General features: G+C 48.1%; 1 protein-coding gene across 1 annotated transcript in view; it reads right to left on the bottom strand.

The window, feature by feature from the left end:
• Positions 1-23,931, bottom strand: part of Cacna1e (calcium voltage-gated channel subunit alpha1 E) — a 472,757-nt gene that overhangs the window by 366,443 nt on the left and 82,383 nt on the right. The window contains 1 exon segment of the mRNA XM_036202180.1: positions 16,341-16,791. Within this exon segment, the coding sequence (XP_036058073.1) occupies positions 16,341-16,777 (437 nt within the window). The 5' untranslated portion in view covers positions 16,778-16,791.

Here is a 23,931-nt window from a genome sequence, read left to right as displayed (position 1 = left end):
TGGCTCAAACGTTATTTCTCCCAGACACCCAATGGTGCCAAGACTAACCTTACATTTTACAGACGACAAAAATGTATTTGAGATGGTTAAGTGGCTAGCGCTAGTTAGTGGAAGACACACAACAAATTAATGAAAGAGCTGAGGCCAACACTGGGCATTCTGGACACTCAAAATCATCCTCTTGCTTTGTCGCCTAACATACATGTCAAATGTGTTATTCTGGGGGTGTTTAAATGGCATGTTTAGTTTCCTTATGGGAAATCAAGGTGACTGTCATCTGGTGGTCTATAAACTTGAAACAGTGAAAGCTTTGCCCCATTGGCCTTACTGTAATTTTGAAAGCTGTATCTGTGGGTCTTGTCTTGTTTTGTTTTGTTTCTTGGAGACAGGAGCTCATGATATAGCCCCAACTGGCCTAGACCTTACTATGAAGACCAGGCTAACCTAAAACTCATTGAGATCTGCCTGCCTCTGTTTCCTGGATGTTGTTAATAGAGGTGTGTTCCGTCATACCCGGGCCTGTAGGAATGCATTTAAATGTGTTTTATTCATGCATTGTTTCAGTCCTGCAAGTTTGTGAGGTGGGATGCAATGTAGATCCCAGACAAATCCATCATCACAGAAGGGGGTCCCAAAGACTCTCACTAACAATAAGCAAAGTAGATCCTTGTGTTTCTCCTAAAGACAGTCTTTGTTTACACCAAATTGAGGCTGGAAAGTGCAGGAGGCCAGAGATTTCCTGCTTGTGTTTGATGTTCACGGCCAGACACACACACACACACACACACACACACACACACACACACACACAAACATCAAAAAAGCAAAGCTGCAGTTTCTCAGATTTGACAAGGTTCTTATAACTGAGAATGGGAACTGCCTACCGGACTGCCTTCTCTCTTACCATCTAATGAAGCCTTGAATCCCTAAGGGAAGGGGAATGCTTCCCTACTAGAACTACATTTCCCAGCATCCCTTTCAGTTAAGAGCCCTCATATCAAAAGATGGAAAGGGAAGTTATCAGGTTTGACCAAGGGGAAAGTTCTTAGAAGAGTCTGACTCTGGTACAGGGCCTCCTTCCCATTTCCTGCCTTCCTCTTTCTAGACACACTGCTCACAGTGCTGAATATAAATCTACCACTTGGGACTGTGAGATAGCAAGATGCTTTACAGATGGACAAATGAAAAAGCCCTGAAGACAGTCTAGAGCAGCAGTTCTCAGCCTTCCCAATGCTGTGACCCTTTAATACAGTTCCTCATGTTGTAATGACCCCCCAACCATAAAATTATTTTCACTGATGCTTCATAACTGCAATTTTGCAACTGTTATGAATCATACTGTAAATATATGATATGCAGGATATCTGACATGTGATCCCTGTGCAAGGATCATTCAACCCACACCCACCCCCCAAAAGGAGTCCAGCGAGACTCACAGATTGAGAACTGCTGTTCTAGAACAATCTCACCAGCCCCAGCCTCCCTCCTCCCGATTTTATGTAATGAGAATGATGACACCACAATGTGTTCCTTAGGTCAACACACTCAAAAGTCAAAAGCAATTTCTAATACAGGAGCCCACAATGCATCTCCTATCTGCCCATCTCATGATCTGAGATGATTTTATGAGAAAACCTTTACAATGTAGAGAGTCTCACAAATCTCAGATTTACCCCCAGAGCAAGGATTTGATCCAGAATGATTCCTAGATTGTCTATAGCAACACCAGCCCAATGCAGCTGCAGAGACCATGGAAACACTAAGCCTGGACTAATGTTCGCCTCCAGAAAGTCCCTGTGTAACACACAGGCTAACTTCCTATGGGGAGAATCTGTGGTTAGAAGGTAGCATGTTGCTTTCAGACAACTATACACAGGCTTGGCACAACACAGCTTGGCAAGAGTAACTCACCTATGGCTGGAACCAGAATTGTGAGCCAGCTACCAGGGCCCAAGGACAGCACACGCACCACCCAGCTCCACCCAGATACTAGCATCCCCACCCTGCCCCCACCCCAGGTCATCCTTCCACCCCAAGGAGGCACCCAGGGGTCTCTATGGACACATCTAAATTCAGCAAACGCACCCCAACCATCCAGGAGGCACAGGGCTGGCCCTCTGTGCCGGATGCCACAAGCTGAGCCCCCAAGCACTTCCAAAGCATGGCCCTGGCTCGGGATAAAACTGAATCTGTCAGTGAGCTAATTAGTAGCCCTGAGAGGTTAGGAACACTGACTGACAATTAATGGCTCCATCTCTCTGTTTCCTGCTGCTGTATTATTAATTCATTCGGCCTCTCCTGCAGGGGACCTGAGAGATAACACGGACAGCCAAAGTTCACATTTCAATGTGAAGCCAAGATGGGGGTGGGGTGTTGGGAGGGGTGGGAAGCAGCAGCAGTCCCAGAGATGGGAAGATGAGGACACAGCGTGGGAAAAGCCCTTCCACAGATGGCTCCTAGGAACTGATCCTGTAGAAACGGAAGTGCAGGCCACAACAGGCTACAGGTTTTCCTTGGCAACTCCCTCTGATAGGGGTGCCTGAGGTCACAGCAATTCATCCATGTTCAGGACACTGTATAGATTGCCCTAAAGAGACACTAAAGACCCTCTTTCTAGAAACTGCCAAGGAAAGATGCCCATCGTATACTGATACTATTTTTAAATAAAAGAACAAAAGCAAATTGGAGATTCTTAAGTGTGGCTTGATTTCTCTTTCATGATGGCAGGGGTGGGGGGAGTGGGGGAAGAAGGGGGACAAGCTTTCGGCAGCGCAGGTATTAGAGATGGAGGAGAGCAGATACAGTGGGTGGTACCCTGGAAGGTATGACCAGGGCTAACAGCGCAAGGCTGGACTTGACCCCGGTGTGCTCAGTCATATCAGCTGCAGACTCCCCTGCCCCGTGGATACAGCCCATGAACTGACCACAGTTCTGACTTGCTCTAAACCCAGAACCTCCCCCATGCTCAAGTCTGGGGAGGATGGGGGCTTCTCCACTAATGTCAGCAGGTAATGAGACTGTGTCTTCAAGCGCCCCTTGATGAAGCTAGGTGGTGGCATGTGAGCATGGCTGAAAGGGGCCAAAAACAGAAGAGGGGGGAGGGGTAAAGAGAGCCAGGCCTGGGAGCAGTCAGCAGAAGGGCTGTCCAGGGCTGAGAGGAAAGAGTTCCACCCCAGGAGGTCAGCAAGTGGCTGCATGTCAGCTTCTCTGACCCTGCTGTGAGGTGGTGGTGGTGGCAACGGCCCCATGCGCCTCGGTGCTAGAACTGGGTGAGTTTCAATCCTGTTAGATAAGCGTTTGTTTCCAACAGTGTTTTCTGCTCTAGTGTCCATCACAAATTCCCTCAGCTACGTTCGCCTCCTCAGCTCTATCTCTTCTCTGATCCCAAGTGCCCCGTCACATCCAAGAGAAGATGCCCTCATCTTTGTCTTGACCCTCGTGCAGCCGAGGTACCCAGGTGAGCTCTTTCAGAGAAGGATGGAAAGCTGGCACAGGCTGCAGTGGAGGGGGAGCCCTGGGATGAGATTAAAAACCCCTGCTTTGGGGCCTTCTGGTTTGTTTCCTGGTCTGTCATTTGATGGCTGTCCTCTAGGCGGCGCCAGCCCTCTGCAACAATGCACAGCTTCCCAGACTACGACTGCTGCACTGCACAGAGATAACCACTAGAGGGCACCACAGAAGTACAAAAATAAACAAGCCCAAAAAAAACAAAACCAAAAACAAAACAGAAAAAAAAAACCCACCTCCTTAGGGAAAGTACAACCAATTGTACAGCTAGAAGAGGATGTTGCTTTCACCACCCTTTCCCCCCATAAAGGTGACTGGGGATAGAATCTTGGCATATTCAAAAAGCCAAATGATCTGAAGATACTCGGGTCCACGCAGGCAGGGTGGAGATAGAGATACAGAAGAATGTACCGTGCGCCAAGATGGATGAGATGAGGCAGGCAGACAAGACTCTGAGCACAGGCTGTAGTTGCAGACTCCTTTCTACAACCCTCCTTCAAGTCTGAGCAACAGATCTAAGGCAGTGCTGGCTCCCAGCACAGTGCTCAGGGCAAGGGAGAAACACCTGCTTTCCCCCTAGAGCAGCTGGTGGCTTCAGCAGAAGCAGGGAAGCTAGGCACACGAGCTGTTTCTTTGGGGTGGGGTTTCTTTTCTTCCTTGTGTGTGTTTTTAGGACAGGGTCACACTGTGGAGGCCAGACTGCTCTCAAACCCAAGATCCCTCTGCCTCAGCTTCCTGGATGCTGAGTCTGTAAGTGTGAGCCACAGTTTCCGGATACTCAAGTTTCTAGCAAGGCAGGAGGCCTCCTTAGGCAGAAGCGGGGGATCCGAGGACAGAGTCACCACTGTGAGTCCACGCTGCATCACATCGGGCATCATCCAGTTCATTCCCTCACTCTGCCGCAGAGGGAAGTTTGTAAAACTGTGCAAGACGTGAAGCTAGGAAACGTCACTGGAGAGCAGTCATATAGGTAGGCCCTTGCTCTGAATCCTTCTAGAACAAATAAAGAAATGGAAAGGTATGTGCTGAAGCTGCCCAAAGGTGTGTGTGTGTGTGTGTGTGTGTGTGTGTGTGTGTGGGTGGGTGTGGGTGTGTGTGTGTGTATACATGCAGGGATGCACATTCACATGTACGCATGCATGTGAAGACCAGAGGTCATCAGGTATCTCCTTCAGCTGCTCTCCACCTTTTTTTCCCCTTAAGATAATGTCTCTCACTGAAGCCAAAGTTCATCAGTTTGGCTAAGCTGGCCAACCAGTGAGCCTTGGGGATCTGCCTGTCTCTGCCTCTCCAGCACTGAGATCCTGGGCGCACATGTGCTCAGCATGCAGCTGAGGGCTAGGGATCTAACTCAGGCCCTCAAGCCTCTGCAGCAAGTGCTGGACCAGCTTCCCAGTGCCCAGAGGACCCCTTTTAAAAGCAAATTCCTAGGACTCGCTCAAACTGTGTCAGCTCCTGGGGGAGCCTGATCCCCCGGATTCTCTGTGGCTTCCTGTTCTGCTCAGAATCCCGAGAAAGCAGGACATATGCTGCAGATCTCCTCTTGGCTGCCGGTTCTCCGGTGCATTGTTGTCTGGGGATGACAGCCCATGTTGAAGGATCACGGTTTCCGTGTTCCGTGTGCATCTGCAATTTCAAGAGTCCAGAAAGCCTCGTCTTTGAGCTGTGGGTGGTTGGGCCTCGCTGGCCTGCAAACCCAGGAACCGCCAGGGCCAACCTGTCATCCAAATGATTGAACTTAGCCAAGGGTAAGCAGTAGGGATTGGTGTGGACCGGAGCGACCTTCAGACCTCCTATCCTCCTGAAGGGCATAATTTGGAATGGAACTAAAATGTCAGATCATTCAACAAAAGCATCTTAATGCAACAAAATAAATTTTTTTCTCCTGCAACGTATTTCCACGGATAGTATTATTCAAAGAACTAAGCCAAGTTGTGCCCGATTGCCAGCAGGTGGCAGCACGTGCCTCTAGATCTGTGTGGAGACGGGCTGCTTTTCAAGAAGGCCAGGGAGGAAAAGGCTTATTCGCCTTTAAAATTCAGCCAAAACACCCCAAGGCAGAGACATCTATCTCCCACAGGATTTGTAGTACTGTTGAGTGTAGTGTAAATGCTTGTGAGGATGCTGTTTGGATGTCCGATTGTCCGTCCTCCCTTTCTGGCTACACCATCCTCATTGCCCCTCCCCAGTGAGTGCAGCAGGGCAGAATGGACAAACGTGGAGCAGGAGTTAAGGAGCGCTCCATTGCTCCCCATAGCCCATATGGGAGGAAGGATTCATGTGAGGCTCCAGCAGTCACCCTGCCTCTTAGAATCCCCACCCCCCATCTCCCTCCTTTTTGCTGAGGTCTGGATGGCGTTGATGCTAAATACTGATAGGTGTTCACAGCCAGGAACTCCCTTTCTACACCTGCCCACTTGCGTGCTGCTGAGATCCACCGGTGTCTGTAGTAGATCCCATCCCTAACTGAGCCAGCCTCTGCTGCAGTGCCCCTCAGATGCCCAAGGCAGGTGATGATGGTGAGCAATGGGCCTTGGAGGTTAGGTCACTGGGGGGAAACCAGGCACTGTGAGGAACCAGGCACTGGGGGGAACCAGGCACTGGGGGGAACCAGACACTGGGGGGAACCAGGCACTGGGGGGGGGGGCAGGCACTGGAGGAACCAGGTACTGTGGGGAAACCAGGCACTGTGGGGAACCAGGCACTGGGGGAGAAACCAGGCACTGGGGGAACCAGGCACTGTGGGGAACCAGGCACTGGGGGGGGGGGAACCAGGTACTGGGGGGGGGACCAGGCACTGGGGGAACAGGCACTGGTGGGGGGGAGCTCCAAGTGGCGGACCAAGTGTTGCATACGTCTCCCTCCTTTCAAACACACCCCTGCACTCATCTGTGATCTAGCAAAGGAGGAAACTGAGGCCCGCAAGGGCAAAAGCATCTGTTCAAAGTCAAGCAAGACACAGTCTGTCAAGATGAAACAGAGGCAAGGAGGAAGGTGCCCCGTATAACTTGCAGGGCACCAGCCTTGCTTTGCTGCCCATGATGAGCTCCACGGGGCTGGCCTGCTCCACAGCTAGAACACCTGGTATCCTGGGCTTCCTGGGCCAGTCCTGACAGCATGGCTGGGGCTGACATACGCCTGGGAAGTCGTCATTCTCACCACACTAACACTGAATCTTTCACGTGCAAACACCAAATGCAGGGGTTATTCTGTAGTGCACAGGGAACCGAGCAGTAAGGCCTCTCCCAGTGACTCAGACTCTCTTGTCAGAGGAGGCAGGCAGCCAGAGGAGGCCACAGGACCCCATGGCCAGAACTCTATTATCGACTATATGATAAAGGCAACCTTTTCCAGAAGGCATCAAAGGTCTAAATGACAAGAATTACAGACCCTGGTGATTGAGAGAAAGAGCATACCAGATGAATGGATCCGGAGAAGAAACATAAACAGTCTGGGCATGAGAGCAGGCCAGTGGCTAGGAGGAGGGAGAAGGAGAGGGAGAGGGAGTGACAGGGGCAAGGTGGGTGGTCGGGCACAGACCAGATCGGGCAGGGTATAAAAGTCAGGACTAGGGGTTACAGGATGTACTCTGATGTCATGGGAAGCTGCGTCTCTCTAAATGGCCATGTCTGCTGTGATAGACACATTCACTGGTTCTAGAGAAACACCGATCCAAAGAGAGAGGCCAATTAGGAGGCTGTCGTGGTGATCATGACAGTGGTTTGGAAGTGGTTAGCAGCAGAGAGGGTGGAAAAAGCTTTGCCCTTGGGGTACGTCTGAGAGATGGTGTCAACGGGGCTTGTTAACTGGCCAGAAGTGAGGGGAAGAGGTGAAAGAAGAGATAATGAGAATGTCTGGTTTGGGCAACTGGGTAGATGGTACTGTATCCTGAGACAAAGACAGTGGGATGGAACTGTGTCAGAAGGGGATGTGGAGTTTCATCCCTGCCATGTTATATCTTAAACACTGGACGAGCAGGCAGACACCTAACTGAAGAAGCGACTCAGCCAAGTAAGAATACTTGTTACTTAGGTAGGGTTACCTAAGTTCAAATCCCCAGCACTTACACAAGAGTTTGGCACGGCTGCAAACAATGTCTGTAAGCCTGGCTCTGTGTGGGGGTGGGAGGGGAGAGACAGAAGGGTCATAGGACTTCCAGGCCATCAGTCTAGTTCCAGGCTCAGTGAGAAACCCTGTCTCAGGGGAGTAAGTGGGAGAGGGATGGATCAGGACACACATGCTCTTCCTCCATCTACCTTCATCTTCCCTTGATGCTCGGAGGGACCACTCCTCATTCTGTATAAAACAGTATCCCCTCCATCATCACTGCACAGAGGGACCACTCCTCATTCTGTATAAAACAGTATCCCCTCCATCATCACTGCACAGAGGGACCACTCCTCATTCTGTATAAAACAGTATCCCCTCCATCATCACTGCACAGAGGGACCACTCCTCATTCTGTATAAAACAGTATCCCCTCCATCATCACTGCACAGAGGGACCACTCCTCATTCTGTATAAAACAGTATCCCCTCCATCATCACTGACTCTGTGCTGCCTTATTGGTCATTTTAGTTCCCGCTTCCCCAGCACACAGACATATATGTTTTGTGCTGGAGTGTAAGCAGAGACTCTGCCTTATCTTCAGGTTTGAGAACAGTGTCTGCTATGTGCTTGGCTCACAGTAGCCGATTTCCCTGGCCAGCCGTGCTGTGTGGTTGTGTAGGTTGTTGACTCAATCTGAACAATCAGCTGAGGAAGTGAGACATCGTCCTTGCCCTCTTCAGGGCTTCTAGAACCTTCTCTTCTGTAAAGCAGCATCCTGCAAGTTCTTTCTCAGGCAGGGATTTGCTGCAGGAAACCAGCTCCTCTGTCAATTTCCTGTAACCCTCCCCTCAAGCTGTGCTCCTCCTGGGGCCTTGTCCATCACCCACATATATATATATATCTGTATCTCTGTCTCTCTGTCTCTGTCTCTCTCTCTCTCTCTCTCACACACACACACACACACACACACACACACACACACACACACACCATTAAAAATCCTTTCTCCTTGGCACCAAATCACTGGTGATGCAGGAAGCAGACTAGGGACCAACCTGGGATTTTCCCTAAGTTGTTGCCCACAGCAGGGTGTGCCAAATGTTGGTAAGAAAGGGGCTGCTGAGGAGGAGGATCCCCAGAGTGCCAGGCTATTCCTACAGAAAGCCAGGCGTGTTCTAAAGACAACAGCTTCGTCTGCTTTACCACCACACAGGTTACTGCATACGGAATGTTATTTCCCAAAGAGCCCGCTAAGAGATTTCCTCAAGCTTAGCGTGGGGGTAGAAGGAGCTTTGCTTAAGACTCCTTACAGAGCAAAGTTTTTCATTTTACCGAGGAGCGCAAGAACAGGTTTTTACTCATGAAATTCTTTAATAGAATTCCCTCCAGCTTACACAATGTTTTCACATGTCCCAGTTTTCTGATCTTCACAATGAACCTATAGACTAGCAATATTCCTAATCTACTGGAGAGAAGGCGAGAGATAGTGCTAGGTCAGAAGCCTATCTTAATAATGGCCACTGCCATTGACGGAGCACTGGCTATGTGTGGGGTGCCTTGCTTGTATTATTTATACTAATGGAAATAATAGGTACTATTATACGGAACAGAAACATTTCATACGGGACTATTATTACATATAGGCTTGGAAGAAAGGAAATTATGTGTAACTCCAAAGTCTGCGTAGGCTGGCATGCCTTACTCTATGAAGAGGGAAGCAGCATTTCCATAATCACAGTGCTTATCACACTGTATTGTAATTGCCTGTTTACATGTCTGTTTCCCCCTCTTGTCGGTATGCAGAGAAGTCTGTCTGCTCTCCACTGCATCTCCATCTACAGCACAGTACCTGCATCTCCATCTACAGCACAGTACCTGCATCTCCATCTCTCAGCACAGTACCTGGCACATGGTAGATGCTGAAGAGACAACCGCAATGTGAAAAGAAAAGGCGATATTGATTTATACACTGGGACGCTAAGGCTCAAAGAAGCTAAGTGGCTTGCCCTATGTGACAGAGCTGGGCTTCACACCATGTCCCCTGACTGCACAGCCCTTGCTTGCTCCACTAAGGCGTTCTCTCTGCCTTAATGTCCCCTGCAGTGACTAGTATAGTACTTGGTAAATGCTGGGAAACCAGTTCATACTTGAGTTATTACAAGGTGACTTGTAGACTGTGCAACCTTGGGCAGTCTGTGACGCCTGGTGGGTTTCAATACTTCCCTGGCAGTCCTGTTGTACCTTGGGACACTTTTATTAGACCACATAGAACAATGTTGGTAAGTCCCAAGATTGATCCGGGCTTCTTCTATGCCTAGTCTTCATGGGTGACATCAAGGACCATGTATTTACTTGACTTGTGTGTGTGTGTGTGTGTGTGTGTGTGTGTGTGTGTGTGTGTGTGTGCTGGGATGTCAGATATGTGGGTGATGGACAAGGCCCCAGGAGGAGCACAGCTTGAGGGGAGGGTTACAGGAAATTGACAGAGGAGCTGGTTTCCTGCAGCAAATCCCTGCCTGAGAAAGAACCTGCAGGATGCTGCTTTACAGAAGAGAAGGTTCTAGAAGCCCTGAAGAGGGCAAGGACGATGTCTCACTTCCTCAGCTGATTGTTCAGATTGAGTCAACAACCTACACAACCACACAGCACGGCTGGCCGGGGAAATCGGCTACTGTGAGCCAAGCACATAGCAGACACTGTTCTCAAACCTGAAGATAAGGCAGAGTCTCTGCTTACACTCCAGCACAAAACATATATGTCTGTGTGCTGGGGAAGCGGGAACTAAAATGACCAATAAGGCAGCACAGAGTCAGTGATGATGGAGAGGATACTGTTTTATACAGAATGAGGAGTGGTCCCTCTGTGCAGTGATGATGGAGGGGATACTGTTTTATACAGAATGAGGAGTGGTCCCTCTGTGCAGTGATGATGGAGGGGATACTGTTTTATACAGAATGAGGAGTGGTCCCTCCGAGCGTCAAGGGAAGATGAAGGTAGATGGAGGAAGAGCATTGTCAGGAAAAGGGACCATGAAGGTAAAGGTGAGAGTAGTCTGGGCGTCTTCAAGGAATAATGAGGGTCAGAAGTAACTAGGGCAGAGGACAGGGAGGAGACCGGGAAAGGGGGTCAGAGCCACCTCTGTGGAGGACAGGGAGTGGGGGCAATATGCAGGAAAGCGAGATTATACAGGTTGTATAAAGGGCTGTTGTATGTGAGGCAGGACGCCTGAGCTGAGGACTCCTTTGACACATAGTTAAAGACTCTCACAGAAACTCCACGTATGTCTTTCCAACTCCTTTTAAAATCTAAAGAGATGGAGTAGGGGATGTTTAGCTACCAAGGAGGAAAAAGACTAGCAAATAGGGAGGGAAATGGGGAGGCTGTTTAAGGGGTGACCAGACTAATCCTCTTGGGCACAGTTTTTAGGTCCCAAGTTTCTGTGTCCCAGCTGCAAAAGCAGAAATAATAATTCCTATGATTTTGCTTTTCTGTACCCCACCCTCAAAGGCTCTCATGTTGAAGGAAGGCTTGGTCCCCAATGTAGCAGTGTTCAGAGGTAAACCTTTGGACACGGGATTGTCACAGCTCTGACCTCATGGATTCACAGCTTAATTGTGCCACAAGCATGAGCTTTTCCTCTTTACTTCTTGACCACCATGGAGTGCCCAACTTTCCTCCTATATCAGCCTCTGCCAAGACGCAGAGATCCGCCACAGACCTAGAGGCAACTGGACCAAGAGACTCTGAACCAAAACCTCTAAAATCTGAGCTAAAAATAAATCTTTCTTCCTAGAAGTTAATTTCTCTTCAATATTTTGTCACAATGGCACAGAACTGACCAACCAGCAAGGACAGTTCCATTCAACTGACACCAAGTGAATAAATTCACATTTGGAGACTCTACAACAATACAAGCCACCTGGTAAAGACTATGAATATCTGTCTGCCTTCTTTCTTTCCTTCTTTCCTTCTTTCCTTCCTTCCTTCCTCTTCTTCTTCTTCTCCTCCTTCTCCTCCTTCTCCTCCTTCTCCTCCTTCTCCTCCTTCTCCTCCTTCTCCTTCTTCTCCTCCTTCTCCTCCTTCTCCTTCTTCTCTCTCTCTCTCTCTCTCTCTCTCTCTCTCTCTCTTCTCTCTCTCTCTCTCTCTCTCTCTCTCTCTCTCTCTCTCTCTGTCTCTGTCTCTCCCTGTTAACAGCAACTTTGTTGTTTAGCTGACAAGTTGTAATTGTGATGAATTTCATACTAAATTTACAGCAGCGGGGGTTACACATAATCACAGTCCTTGAATAGGAATCAAAGGTGGCTAAGGGCAGGGCGCTCTTGGCAGGACAGATGAAAGATGAATCCGTACATTTTGAAAGGCGAGCCGAGCCAAGGGAGACCGGCAAGAGCTGAGTCCTGGCGTGACAAACAAGAATGACTTCATCACGTCTGGCCATGGTTCCTGATAGGTCGTAGGTCCTGTTTACTGAGACAAGGAAGGCCTCGGGAAAGGTTGACCTGAGAGAAGAACATTGTTTGGGTGCTAGATGTATTAAGTTTAAGTTGTCTGAGGGCATAACGAGCAAAGGTGCTAAGAAGTGAGTAGAGTGTATCTAAAATTTGGGGGAGTGGCCAACATGTGGTGGCCACGCAGGGTCTGGGTGAGCTCGCTAGGAAATAGACCTTGGTGGGAAGAGAACAGGTGCTCAAAAGCTGCTTTCCAGGGATGGAGAAGGAGAAAGGAAATTTGTATGGAAGGCTGGGAACTCACTGTGGTTTCATGACAGCCATGGAAAAAAACAGTAAGAGACAAAAGCAGCAGGCAAATAGTATCGTCATTACTACTGACACTCAAAAAGACTGAACATAGAAGACCTTCCATTACATCACCAATGGGAGACCCAGCTAACCCAGAGAGAGGATGGAGGTGGACCGAAATGAGTTCAAAGAGGAGTTGTGAGAACAAGCATGGGAAACAGAGCGAGCAGACCAGAGGGCTCAGCTTCCTCTACCCAGGCATGAGACTCCCTTGAGGATCCTGAGGGGCAGTCAGTTCACAGCAGCAGAAGGAAAAAGCTGGTTCAGAGCAGATGCAGAGGTGGGCCATGTGGGAGGGAAAGATCACGCATGCCCTCTGGTTGCTGCCATTTTCCCAGTGAAGTCGGAAAGCAACTCTGGGCATCAGCTCGGGTGAACTGAAGGAGAAGTTGCGGGTTCAAGAATAGGATACTCCCCACAAGGATTTAGAAGTGAGTGTGAAAGTGCTGGGTAGTAAGACTTCTGAGCAAGTCAGAAGGCTGACTGGAGGTGGTAGTCATGGTTCTGACCACAGCCAGCATGGCTGTAGGAGTTTTTTCTAGAAATGTTCAGATGTCTGAGTGCACTTGGATGTGGCAGGTAGGATAAAGGCGGAGTTGGAGGTCTGCAAGGCCAGCATGATGAAGCCACGGAGGGGCTAGAAAGTGGAGGCTGAAAACTAGGATGTGATTATGATGATGCTGAAGCGGGAGACAGACTACACAACTTGGAAGGCTTCGAGCATTCTTTCCCTAGGCTAGTGACCAATGCTCTCTTAGAAACTCGCAGAAGAAAGAATGGAGAGGGGAAGATAAGATCTCAAATAAAAGCTCATCATTTTCCTCTGGGAACTATTTGATGTCTACAATAGGTTTTAATTTGATAGGATGGGGAAAGTAAATACAAGATTAAAGATGAGGGTAGAGAAGAAGAAGAAGAAGAAGAAGAAGAAGAAGAAGAAGAAGAAGAAGAAGAAGAGGAGGAAGAAGAGGAGGAGGAGGAGGAGGAGGAGGAGGAGGAGGAGGAGGAGGAAGAGGAAGAGGAAGAGGAAGAGGAAGAAGAGAGGTGATAGGGTCATTGTTCTGCTGTGGATGCAGTGAGACTAACGAATCCAAGGGGCTGAGCACTGAAGGGATGTTACAGGACAGAAAGGAGGTGATGATCAGATACAAGCATGCTTCCAACTGGGACAGAGGAGCTGTGACATCATGACAAAGATGTAAAACTGAGAGCAGGATGCAATGAGGCAAAGTCACTGGGGAAAAGGATCAAAGGAACCAAGAGCCCAGGGCACAGGGACAGACACATAAAGGACACAAGAGTCACTTATGGGAAGTAGATGAAGAAGGGGTTATGAGAGAAAGGGGCAATGGAGGAGCTAAAGTCTTCCTGGAATAAAAGGACTGGCTGGGACCCTGTAGACGACTGTAATCTGGGGCAGCAGGTAGGATTTTGTACTGACACATGTGTGGTGAATACCTGTAATTCCCACGCTCAGGAGGCAGAGGTAGAAGGATGGAGAACTCAAGGCCAGCCTGGGCTACAACAAGACTCTGGGAAAGAAAGAACTAGAGGGAAGAGAGGAGGATGGAAGAAGAAAGACGGCAGAAAGAAGAGGAAAAGGAAGGGAAGGTTAGAGGACTTTTCTGATGCTAAGATGTAAGTTCTAGACCAGTGAGTCCCAAAATGTGGGTCATGACCCCTTGAGTTGTATATTGGATATTCTGCCTATTGGATATTTACATTATGATTCATAACAGTAGCAAAATTACTATTATGAAGTAGCAATGAAAATAATGTTATGGTTGGAGGTCTCCAAGCAGATGACTGTATTGAGTGCTGAGGGGACAGGTACAGATGAGGCAACATCACTGACTCTATCGCTCCCCAATTTCCTCACTACCCAACTCTAATCAGATTTCTAACTCCATCACCCTTCTGAAATTGTCCCCTTTAAGGTCATGTTCCAAAACCAACAGTTCCTCCTCCGTCCTCCCCTTCTGTGACCCCCAGCACATCCTGTCCAAACACCACCTTCCTTCCGAAAGCAGTTTGTTCCCACTGCTCTGCCTCTTACCTCCTCAGTCAACTCTCCTCACCTCCTTTACGTGCTCCCCCTCCAGTGCTACATTCCTAAAGACTAAGGCTCTCAGTCCCCGGGCCACTGATGCTTTCTCGGTTTCACCTCCCAATGCACCTGCTTAGCTAAAAGCAGTTCCCACGTCCACACTAGGTGTCTGGGACCAGATCCTGATACCCCTCCATTAGCAAAGGCGATCTTGGTGAAAAAGTTTTTTACACATTGCTTGTCACAGTGGAGCTAGTTTTACATTGAGCATTGTAGGAATCCTCACATGAGGACACAAGACAGGCACTGGGTGACATGAACAATGTTTATGTTCTGCAAACTTCCTTGTATTTTTCAGTCATGTTATAAGGGTATGACAGGGATGCAGAATAAAAAGCTTCTCTTTGCTTCCTTGATTGACATAGGGTTCTGGTCTGTGGCCCTGGCTGATCTAGCACTGATTATATAGCTCACCTAGAACTTGAAGTGCCTTTGGCTTCGGCTTCCTGACTGTTGGGTGTACACCATGATATTTGTGAATATGAACAAACACCAACTGTCATAGCTATCTACTTCTTCCTCCTTCGTTTCCAAACTGAGTTTCCAAGACTTACTTAGGTCACCTTGAGTCAGTCCTCAGTATCTCAACCCTCACACTAGTTGGCCAAGACCATGCCTTCTAGGTAAAACCCAGAGATTCTACTGTCAGCCCGGTAGGGTGCAAACCCCTCATCAATATTGAGCTGCAATAACAATGCAGTTATTATCAAGTGGCCTGAGAAAGTTGCTTCCCGGCGCTTATTGGCTAAATATGGATGTAATTGTAGCTACCTCATAGTCTCAGTGAGGAGTTAGTACATGCAATGTGTTTCCTGCACTTAAAGAGTTATGGGTTTTAAAGACTAACAGAACTGAGAGGTGAATGATGCCATTCATTAAATGGTGGCTGCACTCAGCTCCTGTATCTCAAGAGCTCATCACACATTAGGGCTAATGAATGGATGAATGGATGAACAAACTAATAAATATTAATATCCACATGAAACAGTATCCAATCTACTCACTCTCTCTCTCTCTCTCTCTCTCTCTCTCTCTCTCTCTCTCTCACACACACACACACACACACACACACACACACACTCTCTCTCTCGCACGCACGCTATCCTTCTTTCCTATGGAAGTCAAGCAGGTATATTCAAACACGGATGCTGCCACTGAAAATGCCTCTTCCTAGTCACTTGACATTCACACTTCCATCTCAGGTAGGAAGAAAGACATAAAGACCCCAGGACATGCGAACATGCACAATAAGCTGACTCAGAGAGCAAAATTATATGGTGTACAAAACTGAGACAATTGAAAACTACATGGAATACTACCTTCCTTTAAGTCGTGACTCCTGGAAATAGTAAAGCAAAACAAAATTCTCAAGCAGCATGCCTCGGAACCAGCCTAAGTCAGAACAGAAACTCTCTGTCCTACACGGAAAGAGGAGAGATGAAGCCACGGGTGGCCACACAGCTAGGTGATTCTCTTCCCTCCCCTCTGAGGAGAGACTTGCCCCAAATACGATTGTCCAAGGATGGAGAAAGAAAAGGGAGGGCCGTTTAGTTCCTGAAGGAAACACGACATGGGTGGTTCAAGTTGCCATCCATCCTACATGGCTTGCAGAGAGAGACCCAGTTTCTTCTCCCTAGGAGCTTAAATGGGTTAGTTGGGCAGTGAAAGCCCAAGTGTGATTGACCCTTATTTGACGGACCCAGGAACATTCAGAGTAACCCACAAGGTATGATCACTGGCTGGCTGAACACAGCGACCTCATCCGGAGGGTGCTGCTCCTAGGTTAGTGGATGCAGAGACAAATGCCTCTCCCGCTCCTCCCCTGCTTGCCTCTGGGTCCGCCCTGTCCCCAGTGCCCACCCACTTGCCATACTCACTCCCACTCCTTTCGTCGGGCCTGCGGGGTACTCTGCATCTTGTGTGCTTCGTGGGCCTTGATGATGTCCCGCTGCTCGATGAGACCCCCGCGCCTCCGCTTCATGACCTCTGGGCTCACCGGCAAGAAGGTGCAGGAGCCTGCATCCAGCGTGGTGCTTCCCTCCCAGCCCGGGCCCTCGCCCTCCTGCACCGGGAAGAAGTTGTCGAAGCCGGCCACCGCAGAGCGCGGGGAGGCGGGCAGCATGCCCACCTCGTCGGAGGCATCGGCCTCGAGCAGGGCACACTGCTGTGGCCGCCATGCCTCTTCCTCGGGCAGGGCCAGGACGTGGCGACGCCGGCCAGCAGCCCCAGGCTCAGGGCTCCCTCCCGCAGCCGGGCACAGGGCAGGGTCGGGCAGCCTTCGGCCTGGGCTCAGTCCACGCATCTCGGGCACCATCACAGAACATTGCTCTGCCAGGAAAAGGGTGGGCAGAGACAAAGGGTGGGGAGGAGGAGGGGGAAAGGATCATGGGCACAGGGAAATAGAGAAGAGAAAGAGATTAATGACACCACCCTCCAAGGCTCAGGGCTGCTTCCCAGGCCTGGCCCAATAAACTGGCACACAAGTAGAGTTTGGTAAAAGATGCTAAAATCAGTAGTATCAACTGTAGACTAGTCTAGGTACCAGGCTCACTGGGTAGCAGAATTTAAGCAAAGCAGACTTCATTCTGAGCAGAAGACAGAGGTCACATGATTACAGTTGCTCCCCTTACTCAGCACTGGACAACCTCTCGGTAAACCCACTGTAAGGTGAAAATATTGTGAGTCAAATAGCGTTGAATGCCTAAGTTACCTAACAACACAGTACACTGTACAGAGCAACAGTTTTCCCACATGATTATGAGGTTGGAAACTGGCTCACTGCCACTACCCAGAACCATAGAGGAACACATCAAGAGCCCCGGGAAAGATCAAAATTCTAAAAATGAAGTGCATTTTCAACTGAACATGTGTGGCCTTCACACCCTCATTCAAAAGGGGCCATCAATATGTGCACAGGTGACAGGCATTCCAGTACCTTCTATAAGGAGAAGACATTATCTCAGGTAGACAGCAAAATGGTTGGATTAAAAGAAGCCTCCTCACCCCTATTCCAGTTTTCCCGGCATGCTGCTCTCTGCCTCCCCAGGCCAGCCACACAGTGGGTATGTCCTGTGTCTAGGTCCCCCCCCCCCTTCTGATGCATGCATCTACCTGCTGTGGGATGACTTTCTGTATGCTGTGAATATGTGTTGCTCTGATTGGTTGATAAATAAAGCTGCCTTGGCCTATGGCAAGGCAGTTTAGAAGCAGGTGGAAATCCAAGCAGATAGACCGGAAGAGAATGGAGAGGCAGAGAGATGCCAGCCTGCTGCTCAAGGAACAACATGCCAGCAGGCCAGTAAGCTATGGAACATGTGGCAAAACATAGATTAATAGAAATGGGTTAATTTAAGTTATGAGCTAGCTAGCCAGAGGCCTGCTATGTGCCATGCAATTGGTAATTAATATAAGCCTCTGTGCGTTTATTTGGGTCTGAGTGGTTGTGGGACCTTCAGGACACAGGAAAACTTCCAACTACGTCCACCTCAAGACCCAGGGAGCTGGTACAGATCCAGATGCTCCAATGACTCCCTAAAGCCAGATTCTCCTTTTCACACCAAGGAGACTAGAGCCAGATTTACTTTGGAAAGAGTGGTTACCATGTGCCAAACCCAGTGCCAGGTACAGGGCATCCTAACATGAGCTTGATATGATCCACATCATACCCATGAGGACACGGGAGGAACACTGATTCTTGTCACATAGCATGATGTGCTGTGACTGATGTAGGCCTGATGTCTGTAGGTGCTCTGAGGAGGGCCACCTTATGTATCTGGGGTAGTCAAGAGAGCTGTGTGGCAGACAGGACCCTGAAGCTAGGTATGGCTAGATGTCTCCAGTTAAGGGACAGGAGAGGGGGATAGGGAGGTTCATAGGTAAAAAGATCAGCATATATGCCCAGAGGAGGATTCAAGGAACCAAAAGGTTGTGGAAAATATTTCTTTCATAAGCCTGAGGTCCCCATAGTCCTTCAGGCTTGAGAGGACTTCAGCTTTTCACCTGAAGATACTGCCGTCTATCTCTCAGCCAAGGACCCAACTCCTGAACTTTCAACATCCTCCCCAAGCTTATATGCAACCATGCCCCTAGTAGCCATGAGTGGCATGTACACATATCCCTTTGGTGGTAGGAACTGCCATATGCTCTATGGACCCAGAGAAACCTTGGCATCCAGACCACTCAACTAGTGTGGAATGAGGCGCCATTACACACTGGGACACCGAGGGAAGCATCCTTTTAGAATGCTACACACACCTACCCCCGAGCTATCTTCTGCTTTTCCCAACATGAACTGCAAATCAGACTATAAACCAGAAAAGTAAAGAACATGAATGGTTATGAATTTTAATGTTCAACCATATTATTTTATAGATGAGAAGGATAAGGTCCCAGAGGTTATTTTACAGATGAGAAGGATAAGGTCCTAGAGGTAGAAAGACCCACCCAGGGTCACACTGTCCATTATGTCAACTGGAGATAGACTCGGATTTCAAGTCTGAGCTCCCATATTTTTCATCATATTGATCATAATGCTTGTGTTCCGTGAAGCAGAATAAAAAAAAAAAAAATGCCACGCCCATCACCTCATCACTATGTTAACCTAGCAATTGTAAGAAAAAGCCCAGTTGACAGGATGACCTTAATGCATATAAGAGAAAACCTGATGTGAGCTATAAATAGACCCACGCTTCCCCGAAGAGCAGGTTCTGAGGCAGCCCTTCATTGCCTCCCTTCCTTCTCCATCACCTACATTCATCTTCCCAGACATGGTACCCAAGCCTTCTGAGAGCTGGGCTGAGCACAGGCCAGCACTGCATATCTGGCCGCCAAGGTTGAGTAAAGCCAGTGGGACGGGGGAGGGAATGGGTCCAGGCTGAGCCCAATGAGGAAGAGAAATGGAGGAGAAAATATTTTTCAAATCCTGCCAACAGTTGGGTGGGTCCCTAGAAAGAGTGATTCATGCTCCTCATGGTGTCATTCTGTCTCAACTCCATTTGATGGGTTTTAAATTTATCCTTCATTCCTACAATGTTTAAATGTCTCTCCCCCACCGTGCACATGCATGCTCCCCTCCCCTGGCAGCTCCCACTCCTTCTCCAGGCTTTAGCACCTCCAGCGATTCCAAGTATTCTTGGACTCTGGTCTCCTCCCCCTCTGTAAGTCCACTGGAGCCAAGGCTCCCAGGCCACTAGCTCTTCCAAGGCAACCAGTAGCCAGGATCTGGCTCTGCATGCCTGTTTCCCACCCCATCCCCATCCCCATCCTTCCTGGATTTCCCCTTCCCAGACACTTTGCCAATTTGAATCACATCTTTGCCAGAATTACAACAGCAGTAATATGCACGACAGAGCTCTGGCTTCAACAGAATCAATTTACAAATATCAAAACATGAAATTATCTCATCTTTCCTTAAGAATTCCTGTTAAGCAACCCTTCTATTATTGATGTAAATGTGCTTCAGGGGAATCTGTCGTCCCCACTGCTGCCGGGCTGGCCAGTGCTCTGGTCTTGTTATTGTCACACTCAGAGAATATCTGCCCTACCCAACAATTCCTGAGAGACAGCGTGCATCTCCTAAGGAAGGGCATTGGACTCTATCCTATTCCCAACCCTCCCCAGCCCCACTCCCAAATGCTGTCTCTCCTTAAATTTCTTGAGACGAAGAATTCTATCTTGTTTCTCTTAATATATTAGTACCTAGTTCTGAGTTCAACATATCCTAGGTGCTTAGATGGCCATTGGGGCTGCTTTCTCTCTACTCTGGAAACCCCTGACCCACAAGAACATGGTAGGAAAGTACTTTCTGGCTTCTAGTGGTTGAGTGGGACTGTGTCATGGTTTCGGCCAGTGAATTGTGAACAGAAGTCATGACAGTTTGAACGAGAACTGGCCCTCTCAGTCTCAGCTATTTGAATACTTGGTCCCAAACTGATGACTCTCTTGGGGGAGTTTAGATGTGTGGCCTTGTTGGAGCAGGCATAACCCTGGGGACAGGCTTTGAGAATTTAAATATATGCATCATTTCAAAGGGCACCTCTCTGGTTTGTGCTTGTGGTTCAAGATAACTTACCAGATAGTGGTGGTGCACACCTTTAATCCTAGCACAGGCAGGCAGATCCCTGAGGCCAACCTGGTCTACAGAGCAAGTTCCAGAACAGCCAGGGCTACACAAATAATGTCTTGAAAAAACAAAAAACACAAACAACCAAAAAAGATATAAACTCTCTACTTTTTCTTTTTCTTTTTTCTTTTTTTTTGTTTTTGTTTTTTGTTTGTTTGTTTGTTTGTTTTTGTTTTGTTTTTTGTTTTTTCGAGACAGGGTTTCTCTGTGTAGCTTTGCGCCTTTCCTGGAACTCACTTGTTAGCCCAGGCTGGCCTCGAACTCACAGAGATCCACCTGCCTCTGCCTCCTGAGTGCTGGGATTAAAGGTATGTGCCACCACCGTAAAAAAAAAAAAAATAGATTTATTTTATCAGATAATATATTTTGATTATGGTTTTCCCCTCCCCCTCTTCCTCCAAGTTCCTTCCCATACCACCCCCCTTACAGATTCATGAGCAGGCATCTAAGTAATAATGATACAGTAGGGTAAAACAAAACCACACAAACTGTAATAGGACCAAACAACCAAACCAGAAAAAGAGCCGAAGGGAAAGCACAAGACAGTGCCTATAGACACAGAGACACACATGTTTGCACACACAAGAATCCCATGAAAACATAAAACCTGAAGCCATAATATATACCCAAAGGACCTATAAGATTAAAGAGGAAGAAAAACAAAAAAAAAAAGCTCTGACTTAACGTTATAAGGCAAAGAACCGCCAACAATGCTGTGGAGTTCATTTTCTGTTGGCTGTCTACTGCTTGCCATGGGGCCTATACCCTTGAGTGGTTTGTTTTCCTAAAGAGACTCCTTTCAGCTTCCAGCTCTGGCTGTCCACTCGTTGGTGATGGATTCTTAGCCTCTGCAACCATGAGCCCAAACACACTCTCTATTTTAAACATTGGCTTGGCCACAGCAACAGGAAAGTGACCTGTATCATTTCAAAGCTAGTCAGTTAAACGTCAGTGCAGACTTCCTGGAGCAGGGATTGGCAAAGCATTCGAGGCCTTGCAGGTCATGCAGTCTCTGCTGCAGCTAACTCAAACTCTGCCTTTACAACACAAAAGTAACCTAGCAACACATGCATAAATAAACAATCATGACTGTGTTCTAATAAAACTTTATTCAGGGGCTAAAGATATGGTTCAGTTGGTAAAGCATCTGTGCAACAAGAAAGAGGGCCTGCCTTTGGATCCCCAGCACCTTAGTAAAAAACCCAGACACAGTGTACAAAATCATAATGCCAGCAGGAATGGCAGGAGGGCTGGGGCTTGCTGTGTAGACAGATGATTGGTGGGCTCTGAATTCAGTGAGTGACCCTGTCTCAAAAGGTAGGGCAGAGGGGATGGAGCGATGGCTCAGCAATTGCAGAGAACCAGAGTTCAGTTCCCAGAACCAGAGTCCAAAAGCTCACAACTACCCATAATTCCAGTTCCAGATGCCTTTTTCTGGCCCTTTTTCTGTAGGAACACACATATGTGGCAAACATACACATAACTAAAAATAAAAAAATAATTATAAAAAGAAAGGGTAGAAACACACACACACACAGTGTTCATAAAGCTTTGTATGCATTGGCAGTTCCACTTTTGGACTCCATCATTGTCATTCAATCTGAGCCCATAAATGGAGACTCAGGGAACAGAATCCACTGCAGGCAGAGCATGCAAGAAGCTAGTTTGCTATATGTGGCCCTAACCCCAACACCCTAATAGAAAGAGGACAGAGTTCTGCTCTGAGATACTGGCTTGAGCAGGAGCTGATGACAGCTCCGAGGCCCCTTTTGCTCATTAAGTCTTGTTTGTCATCGTCCTTTCTTATTCTTTCCTGATCACTTTGGCTAACTGGCAAAGCTGTTGATTTAACTGCGAGGCATCTCAAGGAGGAAGAGTGGTTAGTGCAGCCCAAAGGCCCAGAATGGCTCTTCCCCTGCTTACAAGGGCACAATGTAGTAGTAGGATAGGGTATTCTCCTCCCTATCCCATTCCCCCGCCTAAGAATCCTGTACCACAAAGCCATGAAGCCAATGATTGTAGTCCTGCTTGGCCTGACATTCCTCCAGAATGAAAGCCAAAATCTTCATCTACAAAAGAATAGTATATCCTTTGTACCATTTCCCTTTTATATCCACTCTAGAGATTCAGTGAGTACTGATGCATCTGGGATCACCTTAGAAGTAATAGTCCATGCATTCCCTTGGCTTATTGGTACCTCTCAGGCAGATGAGCCCACCATGTTGAAGGCATTCATACATCTCCCCTTCAGCTCATGGCCATCCCAGCCCCATCCACTATCACTCACTTTCTGATTCCTCCAAAGCATGTGTGTCCTTCAACTACTTTGTGAGAAATGGGTATACCAGAAAGCTGAGAAATTGCATTCTTCTGAAAATCGTCTTCATACCCTGAAAGTCTTGAGTTCAGCAATGAGGAAGACATCTCCATTGTATACTGAACCGAGTGCCACCCCTGGGAGGCAGTTGACAGAAGTCAGACTGATGGTCACCACTAGGTGAGCAGTGAGCTCAGAGGCATCCACAAGATGGCTCTAAACTATCCTGGCTCAGTACCCTCAGTCTCTTCTGACCTGGTATCCAAAGGTATGATATGACGCAGTAAGATAATGAGCTCAGAGCTGTTCTAAAACAATACTCCTAAGAGGACAACTGATACAGCTGATGGTTTCCTGCTCAGAAGGAAGGGAGGGATGGAGGGAAGGAGAGAGGGATGGGGAGGGATGGAGGGAAGAGAGAATGGCTCTAAGTCCTCAGCCACCTGACAAGAGAAGAGGCTTTTCTAATGCATAAACAATATTTCATCTTAGGATTTTTCTTATCTGAGCCAGATTGCCACCTGACCACAAAAGGGAGAGTTAAAATGTGGGAATTATTTTTGTTTGCCATCCCTAAGACCATGGTCCTCCAGGAATGTTCATGCAGTGTCTCTTGAGTGGATTCAGGAATACTCATTTTCTTTTTTGTTTTAAAAGTAAGTGTGTGAGTGGGGGGGTGAGTGTTTGTCTCTGTCTTCCACTTTCTTTAAGATGGAATTCTTTGCTGTTCACTGCTACATATGCCAGACCAGGCAGCCCACAAGCTTCTGGCTATTTTCTTGCCTCCACCTCCCATCTCATAAGAGTGATAGAATTGCAAGCCATAATACCCAGCTTTATGTGGATTCTGGGGACCCAAACTCAAGCCCCCATGGTTGTGCAGCAGTATTTATCCTCCGAGTCATCTCCCCAGCCCAGTGTTTTCAGTAGCCATTCATTTCCTCTAGAAATCATGGCTTAACACACTATACTAAAGCATCACGCCATCCTGAGAGGGTGAGCTAAGTTGATAAGTGGTGTCCCCCTGAAT

This window comes from Onychomys torridus, chromosome 11, assembly GCF_903995425.1.
Source record: "Onychomys torridus chromosome 11, mOncTor1.1, whole genome shotgun sequence".
In the NCBI taxonomy this organism is placed as follows: Eukaryota; Metazoa; Chordata; class Mammalia; order Rodentia; family Cricetidae; genus Onychomys; species Onychomys torridus.
This window is presented reverse-complemented; position numbering and strand designations above follow the sequence as displayed.